At 44.3% G+C, this 14,118-nt stretch overlaps 1 protein-coding gene across 1 annotated transcript in view; it reads left to right on the top strand.

The window, feature by feature from the left end:
* Positions 1-512: 512 nt before the first annotated feature.
* OPRD1 (opioid receptor delta 1) overlaps positions 513-14,118 on the top strand; it is a 40,956-nt gene continuing 27,350 nt past the window's right edge. The window contains exon 1 of the mRNA XM_028738666.2: positions 513-1,067. Within this exon, the coding sequence (XP_028594499.1) occupies positions 841-1,067 (227 nt within the window). The 5' untranslated portion in view covers positions 513-840. The remainder of the gene's footprint in view (positions 1,068-14,118) is intronic.

Below are 14,118 nucleotides of genomic sequence, written 5' to 3'. Positions count from 1 at the left end.
CTGCCGTGGACAATGCCTCTCTGGGTGCTTTTGCTATTCCGACGTTGTGTGCTTAATGCTAACCAATTCCACTGCTTCTGGTGGAACATAGTGGCTGTTTCTTCCGTCTATAATTAGCCTTAAAAAGAAAGAAAATAAAGTGGCTGTTTTGCTTGGATGTTCGACGATAAATTCACTGGGAACCTTCTCCAACCCTCCCCCCCCCCCCATTCAAATGCAGTTAAACATCTCTAATAGATGCCTCCATTGTTAACATCTATTAGAGATCTCTAATGATATCAGTAGCTCCCTAAGAAACACGCGTTAGGCAGGGGCACCGCATTTCCAAGGCAGCTGAGAGCAATGTGTAAAACTGCTCTCCCCACCAATCCTTAAAGGGTTTTGATGGGCAGCCCCCTCCCTTTAATCTGCAGCCCCGTACGTCGTTCCCGACGTCCAAGAGAGATGTCAGATATCCCCTCCTTTAAAAAAAAAAAAAAAGAAGGGGGGGAAAGAGAGAAAGAAATCACAACCATTAGAAGAGCTTGCAGATTCACGGTTTCTCGTGCTCAGATGCTCAGCAGCAGACCAAAGAGGGAGGGAGGGCAGTGCTGTGTCTGTAACAGTATTTGCAGAAAGACTAGAGGAGATGTCAGACCTTTCTGGTTAGCATAGTTGCTACTGAGAGAGCCCGTCGTTACCTTGGTAGGTAACTCCCCACCTCACCCCCTGGTTAAGTTTTGGGTTTATTTCGATGCACTTCGCTTATTTCAGCACCACGAGGACGGGACAGCTCCCAGGAAGCCTGTAGTATTCCCCGTCTGCCCGACCTCGGGGTGGATCCAGAAGCTCCCGGCAGAGATGGAGCCGTCCACCTTTCCCGGTGCTGAACCCTACCCCGATTTCCCCTACAACAGCACCTTTCAAGACTTCGGGTCGACTTCTCTCACGACGTCCAACGCCACGAGTCAGTCCCCGATCAAGAACACGACTTCAATCATCATCGCCATCGCCATCACTGCCCTGTATTCAGTCGTCTGCGTGGTGGGGCTTTTGGGGAACATCCTGGTCATGTACGGCATTGTCAGGTAAGGGCAGGTAGCCGGGATCTAAGGGGCTTATCCCTAGATGCTTCCACGGGCAAGTCCTATGCACGTCTCCCCTTGGGTGGGCGCCCCAAGGAATATAGAGGCAGCGAGGATAGCAAGAGGCTATGCTGTGTATTGTGCAGGATGATCGGTAGAAGTGTATGTGGCACTAACTTGGAGAGAAAAGTGTGTGCATGTGTGCGTGTCTGGGGAAGAAAGACATCACGTGCATGTTCACTGAACGGTGTGTAATACAATCATAAAGATAAGTGGGCGGAGAGAGAATGTATGGGATAATGCAGATTGTGTCTGGGAGAGAATGTAGCATGTTGCATCAAGTACCCTCTCACCTAAGAAATCCAGATATTTTCGGATTGGCTGAGGACCCTACCTTGCCTCTTCATTAAGCAATATATTACTATATGGAAGGGAGCAGAGCAGCAGGATGTTAGAACGTGGGGGTTTCTTTCAGCTTCAGGAGACAGTTTTGTCTCCCAGCGCAATCCTAGGCACACCAGCTTAGAAGCTGAATTCAGTGGGGTTTGCATGCTAAGCATAGGATCGCAGGCTTAATGTGTGCACTTGTGAATGCAAAACAACAAGAGGACCACCATATGTTATTATGGGGGTTGGGACAGGCAATCGCAGTTCATTGCATGGGACTTTGATTTTATGTATGGGCTCTATGATTCTGTCCATTCTGTGGATGTTACATGTGGGTGCATTTGAGTGGAGGGGTGCATTTCATAACAGGAAATGTATTGCTTTTCTAATGGAGTAGCTTCTAATCCGAGAGACCAGCTGCACAATGAATACTAGATATATTGATCTGAGTGTTTATGAACTGGGCGTGGGGGAACATGATTTAGTTCTTTCACATTGACCACATGTGCCTGCATGCAAGAGTGCCAACTCTGATTTCATTGCAGTGCGAGTATACTGTACATACACAATGTGTGTATTGTGCATGTATAAGCACCTACTTATCTTGAACATGGCATGTTCCTTTGACTCTTGGATTGGTTCATAATAAATGAAATTGGAAGTGTTTTTTCTATGCGTTTTTATGGTTAAATCACTTTGGGATGCTTTAAGGGAAGCGATTCATAAATGAAATGAATAAGCAATGCAGTCTTTTTATTGTAGGGAGACATTTACAGCAGCAGGTGCCTCTTGCTGAAGTGGCAGGGGTAACCATACTCAGCAGGACTATCCATGAAATCACAATCTTATATAATAAATTCTGCCACTGGATCAACAGAATGAATTCTGCACCTTCCTTAAATGCTTACTGTGTGCCATCAAAATGCTTCCTGTCTAATAAATATAAGAAACTGTCTTGTATACAAAAGCAAATCATTGCTCCATCCCAACCCAGTATTTTAATTTTGAATGGAGGTAATTAGGGGAGCACAAGCAATGGTTTTACTCTCATGCTTAGGGTTATGGTGAGAGCTTTGCTCTCAAAATTGTGTTTTGCATTAACTGTTTTCTAGCATCGCTTGTGCTCATATATAGCCTCCATGAAAGCAAGTTCCTCAGGTGTTAACGGGTTTGGGCAAACAAGAGAGTGACTCATAGTGGCTTTTTATTTCAAGGTACTTGTTTTGCAAGACATGTGTACATCTGCACAGACCTGCATCCCATGAAAATCACAGTTCGTTGGGAGGCTGTTGGCATTCACACGTTTGGAGGGGAGGATTGCAGAGAAGAACGCTCGTTCTAGTGTTCATAGAGTCATGGAATTGTAGAGTTGGAGGGAACACTGAGGGTTATCTAGTTCAACTCTCTGCAACACTGGAATCTCAGCTAGATAATACATGACAGATGGCCATCCAACCTCTGCTTTAAAAACCTCCAAGCAAGGAGAGTCCAGCATCTCCCAAGGGAGTCTATTCCAATGTTGAACAACCCTCACCATCAGAAAGTTCTTCCTGATGCTTAGTCAGAATCTCTTTTCTTGTAACTTGAATCTATTGGTCCTACCCTTTGGAGCAAGAGAAAACAAGCTTGTTCCCTTTTCTATGTAACAGCCCTACAGATATTTAAAGATGGCTATCATAGCTCCTCTCAGTTCCCTCTTTTGCAGGCTAAACATATCCTACTCCTTCAGCCATTCCTCTTAAGGCTTGGTTTGCAGACCCTTGATCATCCTGGTCGCCTTCCTTTTTTATATATATAATAATATTTATTAGTTTTCCAACAAATTGAACACAACACTACAAAAAAACCAAAAAAGAAAAAACATACAATAATACAATACAATACAAAAAACAACAACTGCAAACCACTAACATACAACTAACAAAACAAAACAAAAACCATTTAAAACACAGTCCAATTTCAATATCTTATCTTTCTTTCACTAATTTCCACGACCTCCTCACACCTCCCTTTTTGTATTCCACTTCTATTAATTGTTTCAGCAATTCCTTTCCATCTTCCTCTGTTTTCTATCCTATAATTGTCTTAACACATTCTAACCTTATTTTTCCCTTTAATGCTCTAATAATCTATTTATACTTAATTCCTTATAACATTTCTACTAAAGCCATATAACTTCATTCCAACATCTTTCTAACATTCATTAATTTTACAGTATTTCTGTAAATAGTCTTTAAACTTTTTACAGTCTTCTTCCACCGACTCTTCTCCCTGGTCTCGGATTCTGCCAGTCATTTCCGCCAATTCCATGTAGTCCATCAACTTCATCTGCCACTCTTCCCTGGTGGGTAAATCTTGTGTCTTCCAATATTTCGCGATGAGTATTCTTGCTGCTGTTGTTGCATACATAAAGAAAGTTCTATCCTTCTTTAACACCAATTGGCCGACCATGCCCAGGAGAAAGGCCTCTGGTTTCTTAAGGAAGGTATATTTAAATACCTTTTTCATTTCATTATAAATCATCTCCCAGAATGCCTTAATCCTTGGGCATGTCCACCAAAGGTGAAAGAATGTACCTTCAGTCTCATTACATTTCCAACATTTATTATCGGGCAAATGGTAGATTTTTTTGAAGCTTAACTGGTGTCATGTACCACCTATAAATCATTTTCATTAAGTTTTCTCTTAAGGCATTACATGTAATGCATCCTGGTCGCCTTCCTCTGCACATGTTCCAGCTTGTCAATGTCCTTCTTAAATTGTGGCACCCAGAACTACACACAGCATTGCAGGTGTGGTCTGACCAAGACAGACTAGAGCAGTACTATTACTTCCCTTGATCTGCATGCTATACCTTTGCTGTTTTTCTATGTTTTTTTCTGAGTCATGCTTTGTGTAGAATATCCAAGATTGTAGGCAGAAGTGATCTGTACTCATGCATGCAACAATCTAAAAGAGAGAGAAGAGTCATCCTTAGATTCACATCCTCCCTCTGTATTTGGCAAAAGTGGAAGCTCTGGCAAGGCTACAAGATTCCTGGAGTCAGAAGATTCTAACTTTGCATAACAAGGTCATCAATTTCTGTGGTTAGAAAATGCAAATTCTACTTAGGAAATTAAATTGGGGGGGGGGAATGTTGCATATGTGTCCCCTGAATTTCTTCCCCCAAACTCCCAAAATTGCCTGGCAATGTGTGACCAGTGGTGGTTATTGAGGTGAGATAGCAGAGTGTCAGTGGCACAAGTACAGCAACTTGGAGCCCTTACAAGAGGGGTGGGGAGCTGAAGGGCCAAAGTTCTCCCACTTCTATTTAGGTTTACTGGCTTTCCCATTCCAAGAATGTTGCTTTGGGATGGGACAGAGGTGCAGCTTAAGGACCAGTGGGTGGAAATTGCAGGGATACATATTCTAGCTAGACTTTAGGGGACACTTCCTAATGTTAAGAGTTGTTTCGCAGTGAAACAGAAGCGGCAAGTTCTTCTTCACTGATGGAATTTAAGCAGAAGCTGGGCAGGCATCTGTCAGGGATGCTGTCGTTTTAGTCAGGGGAGGCTGGTTCATCAGGGCAAATGGGGCACTGCTCCACCAACCTCAGCCAACCCCCACTTCTTGCCTTCAACAGTCCAGGGGCGGCTGTGGCTCAGTGTTGCCCTTGTAGAATTCAACAGAGAGGAGGATGTGGAGCAGCACTACAGTTGTTTGGCCCTGCCTGTCCTTGGCTCTGACTCCATCAGCTGTTGGTCTCCCTGCCTTCAGCACTACCAGTCCCAATGGGCACAAGCCACCACTGGTTGCAGACTGTACTGCAGATCCTGTGTGGAGCAGGGATTGGACTAGGTGAACTTCATGGGGTTTTCTGAACATCTAAATGTCAAGCTGGTCTGCATGGATTTTCTTTAATTCCCATCTGACTCTTCGCTCTCCATGTGAAGGAAGATGTTTCTATACTGGTTCTGCAAAAAGAAAAAAAGAAAAATAGAGAGAACAATTCTCACTTTCTTATGCAGGCAATATGATGCTCATCTACACTCCAGGTTTCCTAAAGTAACTAGCACATAAACAGATACAAACAGCAAAGCATACAGATGTATAAAAATGTTCATGTAGTAATACTTGAAAAACGATGGTGCAAAAGAATAGAATCACATAACTCTTGGCTCTTTATCGTTGTAAGTGTAATATACTTCTTTGGCATATAATTATTCAGACTTTTTTATTTAAAAAATGAAACAAATTCTGGCAATTGAGGTATAAGTGGGTGCTTGATGTGAGAGGCAGTCTATAAATATATATTTTGAAGTGTGACTACCAGAGCTATACACACAGCATTCCATAACTCTTTGCATTCTCTACCTTTATTTGAAGACAGAGAAATTCCAGTGAATTTCTCCAGAGGGTGTGGAAATTCTCCAACTGTTCCTTGGGGATGGGGCTCACCATTAGCAGTAGCAGCATCAAAGTTTTAATTGTTTTCTGCTGCAAGTACCAGCAACAGCTTTAGGAATAGAGGAAGCTGCCTACACCACCTGCCCATCTAACTCAGTATTGCCAACACTGAGCGGCAGCCAATCTCAGGGGTTTCAGGCAGCGAAAATTCCCAGCTATGCTGGAGATGCTGAGGATTGAACCTTCTGCATGTAAAGCAGATGCCCGACCTCTCAGCTGTGGGCTTGGCAGCACTGCCACCATTTTGCATCCTGCACTATGGCCCAGACCTAGTATTGTTCCAGGGTAGTGCTGGGTGGAATGGAACTTGGTGGAATGGAAGCAACTAACCTCCCTCTCCCCCCCACCCCCAATGAATGGCAGAGAGTATTCGGGTTGGGGGTGGAATTCTGCAAATTGCCTTTCCTTTCCTAGATGAAAGAGCAAATCGTGGAAAATTTCTCAGGTGTAGGGTAGGGAAGGGCAAAGTACCCTGTGACAATTTGGCTCTGCTCTCATTGAAACCCCTGCTGGAAAAGCTGCACAAGTCGGAAAGCTATGGTTAAGCTGTATATGATGATCAGAACTGGCAAATGTAATCCTGAGCATGTTGAGAATTGTAACAAATCCCCTCCTGCGGAGTCAGCTTTCTCAACAGCAGCAGAATGACAGAGATCCCAGTTGCTGCGGAGGAGCACAAATGATTTATTTTAAAAACCACCAGGGAGACAACCAGAAAGGATTACATATACTCTTCAGACATAATATTTTTAATTGAGTTTGAGTTTTGGAGTGTTGCATACATTTAGAGTTGCCTAGTAACTACAAGAGCTAATTGGGAGCTAGGGGTAATGTCTGGTGGCTTTATCCCATAGGTTCCCTGTTCTTCAACCAGCAATGGGTCATGACTTACAATTGGATCCAGTACTTGGAGTCAGCAATGTGAGGCATCTGCTGAGGCCCACATCCCAGTAGAAGACCAATAGTCAATCCCAAGAGTTCCCTGGCACTCCACCTCCTTGATGTCACTGCCTGTTTATATGCTCTTTCCAAACATGTGAGCAGTTACCAGAACATAAGAAGCTGCATTATGCTGAATCAAATCATTGGTCCATCAATATCTCTATTGTCTACACTGAGTGGCTCTCCAGGCCTTCAGGCAGGGGACATTCCTAGCTCTACCTGGAGATGCTAGGGATTGAACCTGGGTCATTCTGCATGCAAAGTAGATGATCTACCACTGAGCTATGACCCTTCTCCTATGTGGAATGAGAGGATAAGCTTCTGCTCTCTCTTTCTCTGGGCAGTGGTATAGATTGATCCTGGAAGGATAAGGCCACCTTAAACTTCTCAAAGAACAGGCGGAATAGAGATGGAAACATAAATTAAGAAGGTTTTGCCCAAGGGAATGCAGCCTTCAACAAGACAAAGCATTCCTCACCCCTGGCCTATAGCAATGAATCCCACAGGTAACTTGTACATTTCTTGGAATTTTTTATTCTGCAAACTTGTCAGACAATAGCACTGATTAACAGTGCCACTTCTAGCAAGTCAAAATCATTGGATTACAATATGTTGACATTTACTTCCCTTTGCAATCTCCACATCATTCACAATTTTCACAGCTCTCTGCCCTGGCATGCCCAGATTGCTTTTTCCCCAAGTGAAATATTGGCAGCTGCTTAATGCAGGCGTGGGGATACTTTGGCCCAGAACTACAACTCCCATCAGCCCAAGTAAGCATGGACAATGGCCAGGGTTTATAGGAGTTGTAGTTCAGCAACATCTGGAGGGCTGAAGGTTCCCCACGTCTGGCTTAAGCCTTTCTTTGTAAGGAAGATGCTGATCGTTCCCTGTAAGCAAGAGGTGATCCTTTTTGCTGGGCATTTTGTGTGTGCGCATCTTCTGCAGCTCTCGCAGAACATTTTAAAAATGCGGTAATTCCAAGAGCACAGAGTGTTCTGCAAACACTCTTAGACTCTATAATGGAGCTGCAAGGCCTGCTGTTTTCTTTTAAGTTCTTTTCCCAACAGAGTGACATTTTCCTTTTTCACAGTTGCAGCGCATTAAGCTGGAAACTTTCACTGGCAGCCTGGTCAACCAAAGCTTCTGTCATCTCCTGGGAATTACTCTGATGGTCTCTTTGATAAATATAAACAGTAGCCTATGTTTTGAGAGAAAGAGAGAGAAGTGTTCCCACTACTTTATTCTTCAGTGAACAAACGCACAGTATTATTTGAAGGGGGTTTATTCCACGGAAACAGGGGGGGGGGGGCAGCTGTCCAAGAGCCTTGATCAGTCAAGGTTCCCAGGTGTCCATTTACCAGTAGAGGCTGGCCTGTCAGGACAAATGGGGACACTGCTCCACCAACCTCTTTCTGCCCTTCATCAGCCTCCACCTGCCTGCCTTCAGACTTCCATCCAGTTCGGGGAATAGCACTGATCGCCAGCTGTTTTCCTTCCAGAAGCCAGCTAGAATCATCATCTCTTTAAGATATCTGCATAGGTTGGTTTCTTCCCCCACCCTACAAATTCCATCCCTGCACTGAAATCAATGGAACTTTCCAATCAACACGTTTTAGCAGGGGAAATCTGTGAGCCTCTGGAGCCCAGCACAGAACCCAGTTCTTTCTACCTTTCACACAGGGATAAGGAACCGGAAACCCTCCAGAAGTTGCTGGACTACAACTCCCATCATCCCTTACTGCTGGCCGGGGCTGATGGGAGCTAGAATCCAACAACATCTGTTGAGCCTCACGTTCCCAAACTCTGACTTCTAGGATGGGGTGAAATGTTTTGTTTTGCTTTTTTAAGGACAGGAATTATATAACTGCCCTGTATCTCGCTTCCTGCTACTTTGCTGGTGCCTCTGCTATTTCAGGGTCATTTTCTTCAGTTCTTCCCAAGTGCCAGTTCTATCCTTTGAAATGCCAATTTCACACATTTACAGTCTCAGTGGTTCTAAATTGTGCCAGCTGTTATCTTTCCCCACCCCTTAGGCTAGCTGACTAACGTTTAGCACAGAATGTCTGCGCTTCTGATTTCAAAGCACGTCATAGATAGGATTCTCCTTTTATACATATAGGGAAACTAGGACACAGAGTAGTTAAGCTAGCAGGATGAGTGTGCATGCAGTAGGTGGCAGATCTGGGTTCAAATCCTTGATAAGGCATGAAGCTCACTGGGTGGCCTGTGCAACTTACCAGCTCCCAGTGTTAACCTGGGGATAAAAGGAAATAGGTCTGTAAGTGCTTCCTTGACCTATGCGCAGGATCATGGGAGAGAAACATCTGCGATATCTCAGAACTACAAAGGGGGGGGGGAGAGGAATGTGCTTTTGCTTGCATTTGAATGACAAACTACCTCTTTCACACATTTTAAAGCAATATGTGAACAGAAACAAAATTATCATGGGGGAATTTGTGGAAATGGCACATAAAATGCATTATATTAGGGGTAATCGTTTGCAAAAAATAGTACACTGTTATGAGATGGGGGGAGTGTCCGACTGGATGATACTCAGTGCTCTTCCCAAAACCTGTGTGTGTGTGTGTGTGTGTGTGTGTGTGTGTGTGATATATGAGCAAGCTCGCCAAACCAGTTCCATTGTCTATGTAATGGCTTTTCCTGTCTAGTTAAGTACCATGATTATCATACAGCAAGCTCCCTGCCAGCATAGGTTCCACCCCTCCAGGCAAACCATTTCTGGTGATCATTGGAGAAAGGGATAGGGACATAGGAAGTGGCCATATACTGGGTCAGACCCACCTGGAGTGGGACATTTGTAACCTTGTGCCTAATTCCATGGAGCCCCAAACAGAGGGCAATGGAATTAAGAAGAGAAGCCCTGTGGAAGGAGGCAAAGGAGGGGAAGAGAGGGAGAGAGAGAGACCTCATTGGTACTAAACATTTAAAGCAGTATCATACTGCTTTAAACAACCATGGCTTCCCCCCAAAGAATTCTGGGAACTGTAGTTATTAAGGGTGCTGTTAAAAGGGAACTCTTTTCTACCCCTTCTTGGAAATGCCAAGGAGTGAACCAGGGATTTCTTGCATGCAAAACAAGAGTGTGCTGTGCTCACTGGGCCATGGCTCTCCTCCAGGGCATGGCCAAGCTCTTTGCCCTGATCTTGTTTCCCACCCACCATCCATGTCAAGCTCACTGGTTGATAGTTACCTGGGTCTTCTCACACACCTCTTTTTTTTTTTTTTGGAAGATGGGGACATTTGCTCACCTCCAGTCTGCAAGGACCTCACCTGTTCTCCAAGAATTCTCAAAGATCATAGACAAAGACTGTGAGATTATATCCACAGGAACTTACTTCTGAGTAGACTTTCAATGTGTTGTCTTCTTTTGCCAGATGCGAAAGAAGACAAGGTTCCGCACTTTAGTTGTATTGAAGAGTGTTCCTGAATCTCCCCTTCTTTCTAAGTCTGTGATTTTATGCCTGTTTACATGGGGGAAAGCCCCACTGGACTCAGCGAGCCATTGCCAGAGTCTATATCAAATTTCCTTCCAAGAGGTCTGCATACCAGGGCATAAAGAGTTTGGTCACAATCATCTATGCCCTGAGGAACTTGATGCTGGACTACCACAATGTGATCTTCATGAGGCTGCCTTTGAAAATGGCTCAGGTACCACAGTCAGTTCAGAACACATCTTCTGGTTGTTCCCCGACTCAGCTGCAAACCATTAGAAAGGGTTTGTGAGAAGTCAAGAAAGACCCCCAAAGAAAACTGCTCCCCTCCCACTACCACCCATTCTGTCCAGAGCACCCATATTCACTGATAAATGGAGAATGAAGTGCACATCTATGAAGTGAACTGAGGTTAATGACCAAAACAGTTACCTCTTAGAGGCTGTTCCAGAATCATTGCTTTCCAGGAAGCCCAAAAAGATGACAAATGTTAGTCTAAGTCTAGGCAGGGTGGTGCACTAAAGGGCAATCCACAAGACCTCTCGTCCTGCTGTTTTCCTCCAGGGAAAATGGCTCTTTAGCACTCAGTCAGAGCAAACGGCAATTTGGGTTTTCTCCAGTTTGACATTTGCTCCAATTTAGCACTAAAGAGTGCATTTTTCCCTGGGACAGGAGAGGGGCAAGCAGGAAACTGCTCAGATCCTTGCTCCCTAGGCATGGACAAGTGGGAGTATGGATGAGCCCTAAGCCCTGTGTTTAGGTATACACAGCACAACCCACAGGAGATGGGGAATTTAGCCAGCACAGCTGAATTTTACATTTTAGCCTGTCCCGATTCTCTTTATTCACCTTTCCTATCTTCCTTCCTTCCTTCTTTTCTTCTTTTGCTATCACACTTAGAACATAGCAACCACATCGCAAGGTCGTTCTGGCTTGGCTTTGGCTGAGAACGAAATCGGCAGTGACTCACTAGAGGAAAATAAAACCCACCCTATAAAATGCTGCCTCTATTGAGGCTGTAAACAACCTTGCCTGCTTGGTGGTTGAGCACTTATTAACCTTCTCTCTGGTCTAGCTCCCAAAGGGGACTAACATCCAGGGCCAGAGTTTTATTAGGAAAGATTAATCTTGCAGGTACTATGTATGGCACAGTGGCCAGGTGCAATGGGAGCCTGCCTTTATTTACCAAGGTTACAGGTTTGTGTTTTACTACTTCTCAAAAGATATGGCTCTTCTAAGCACATCAGGTTTATGTACTGTAACAAAGGGCAGTCAACCTGTGGCCCTCAGTCACTTTTTATGTGGCCCTCGTAACAACAGCCCTCTAGAAGTGACTGGGTCAGACCTCCCCCTCCCCCAGTAGTTTGGTAATTGTGGAGGAGAGAGAGAGAGAGAGAGAGAGAGAGAGAGAGAGATGGGGTATGGGGGAAAAAGAGAATAGCAGGTGGCCCAGCTAAAGATCAGCAAATCCGTCAGTTTTGGTTTCTCTTATTTTCTCATTTTTCCACTCATAAGTTCAGTTCTCCAGATTTTCACACCAGTTTGTTGTTGTTGTTGTTGTTATTATTATTATAATTAAAAGACTTCATGAGAATTCTTCAGCAGTTTTATGCAAACATCTCCCTTTTTTGTAAGCAATTTGGTCTAATATTCACATTTATGTGGTGTTTTCCTCTAAACTAATGTATTTTGGTGCACATTTTACCTTAGAATATGCATTTTGTATACATTATTTGGCTGATATACTGCACCGCAAAATTCAGGCAGCGTGGGTTGCAAATAATGGCTATGTTTGGGTTTGTGTGTTGTTTAGGAAAGTATCAATTAGGCAGGCACCTTCAAATGAGAATGGAATTGGACTTCTCCCACACACCACTTGCTTTGGCTCCCCACATGGCCAGTATACCTCCTTCAGCAGATTTGCTCTGATGGAATGTTTGTAGCTTGTTTTCTTTATCTTCAGGATAAACATGGCATCAGAAGGAGGCCTTTTAAAGATGGGCTTGTGCGATCTTCTGGATGTATCACTAGGGATGGGAAAATCCATGATCAAATGTGGCTTCATGAAATGGGCTTGGCAAAATGGCAATACCTTTTATCCTTCAGATCCACATCTGTGAAATGGGGTTACCAATAATTTGCCTCACTGAATAGAGTGCAGATGAAAACCACTTGGAATATTAAAGTTATGCTGCAGAAAAAAACTGTTCTCAGTAACACCAAGATGGGAGCCAGTGTGGTATAGTGGTTAAAGTGTCACAGTAGGAGCTGGGAGGTCAGAAGTCGAATTTCCACTTGGCCATAAAGCTCACTGGGTGACCTTGGAGACCAGTCTCTGACTCAGCCTAACCAACCTCACAGGATTTTTGTGAGGATAAAATGAGGATCAGGGAGAACCATGTATGCCATTGGGAGCTTTTTGGAGCAAAAGTCCATCCCATAAATCGAATGTTAAATAGATTTAAAAGAGATGTAATTGAATTGTTATGGCTAGTTTAACTAAAGATGTTTTAACTGTTTTCAGATGTTTTAGAAGGCTTTTAAAAAAGTGTATGTGTTTGCCATCCTGGGTTCCTTCTGCGGGAAGGTTGGGATATAAATTCAAATAAAAATCTCCAGAGACTGTTAATTCAGGCTGACAGACTTCCAACCATGTGGTTCCATATGAAAATAATGGCTAGTCTCTTAGAAGGTTAATGAATTTGCCAAGCTGCCTTATTCAGCATCAGACCATGGGATTACCTATTGTTACTCTGAGTATTGTTACTCAGAGTATTGTTTACTCTGACTGGCAGCAACTCTTTGAGCTCTCAGCCAGAGGCCTTTCATTTCCCCTGCTACACAATCCTTTTACGATGCCAGACAATGAAGGTGGGGTCTTCCTTCTGCATGCAACGGGTGTGTTCTACTGCTTTTTGATGCCTACTCTGTCACCTTTGTGGTTTGTAAACATGCCACAAAGTTGGAGAATGTGGGCAGAAGTCTTTACATCTGCCTAGATAGTAGTGGAAGGAACTATAGAGACTGTGGCAATCACACTGGGAAACTACAGAGTGGAACTACTGCGTCTTTCACTGTGTTTCTCTATGAAGCTCTGAAATCTATACCATCAAAGATAATCAACCATGCTATTGTTCCTATAATCATTTCCCCCCAGGTCACACTTGCGCCGTACTTTTCAAGTGCTTTAGGCTACCTTTACAGCCATGGCTTCCCCCAAAGAACTCTGGGAACTGTAGTTTTTTAAGGCTGTTGAGAGTTGTCCGGAGCTCACACTCGCCTCACAGGGTTACAAGTTCTAGATTCCCCTGGGAAGGAGGACAAGTTGTTAAAGAACTCTGGAAATCGTAGCTCTGTGCGGGGAATAGGGGTCTCCTAACCACTCTCAGCACCCTTAAAGGTAAAGGTAAAGGTACCCCTGCCCGTACGGGCCAGTCTTGACAGACTCTAGGGTTGTGCGCTCATCTCACTCTAGAGGCCGGGAGCCAGCACTGTCCGCAGACACTTCCGGGTCACGTGGCCAGCGTGACGAAGCTGCTCTGGCGAACCAGCACCAGAGCAGCACACGGAACGTCGTTTACCTTCCCGCTATAAAGCGGTACCTATTTATCTACTTGCACTTAAGGGTGCTTTCGAACTGCTAGGTGGGCAGGAGCTGGGACCGAACGACGGGAGCTCACCCCGCCGTGGGGATTCGAACCGCCGACCATGCGATCAGCAAGTCCTAGGCGCTGAGGTTTTACCCACAGCGCCACCCGCGTCCCTAACAAACTACAATTCCCAGGATTTAACAGGCCATGCCTGTTAAAGTGGTATAAGAGTCC

This window comes from Podarcis muralis, chromosome 7 (genome assembly GCF_964188315.1).
Source record: "Podarcis muralis chromosome 7, rPodMur119.hap1.1, whole genome shotgun sequence".
In the NCBI taxonomy this organism is placed as follows: domain Eukaryota; kingdom Metazoa; phylum Chordata; class Lepidosauria; order Squamata; family Lacertidae; genus Podarcis; species Podarcis muralis.
Note: the sequence above shows the minus strand (reverse complement) of the source record. Positions and strands in the feature narration are given on the sequence as shown.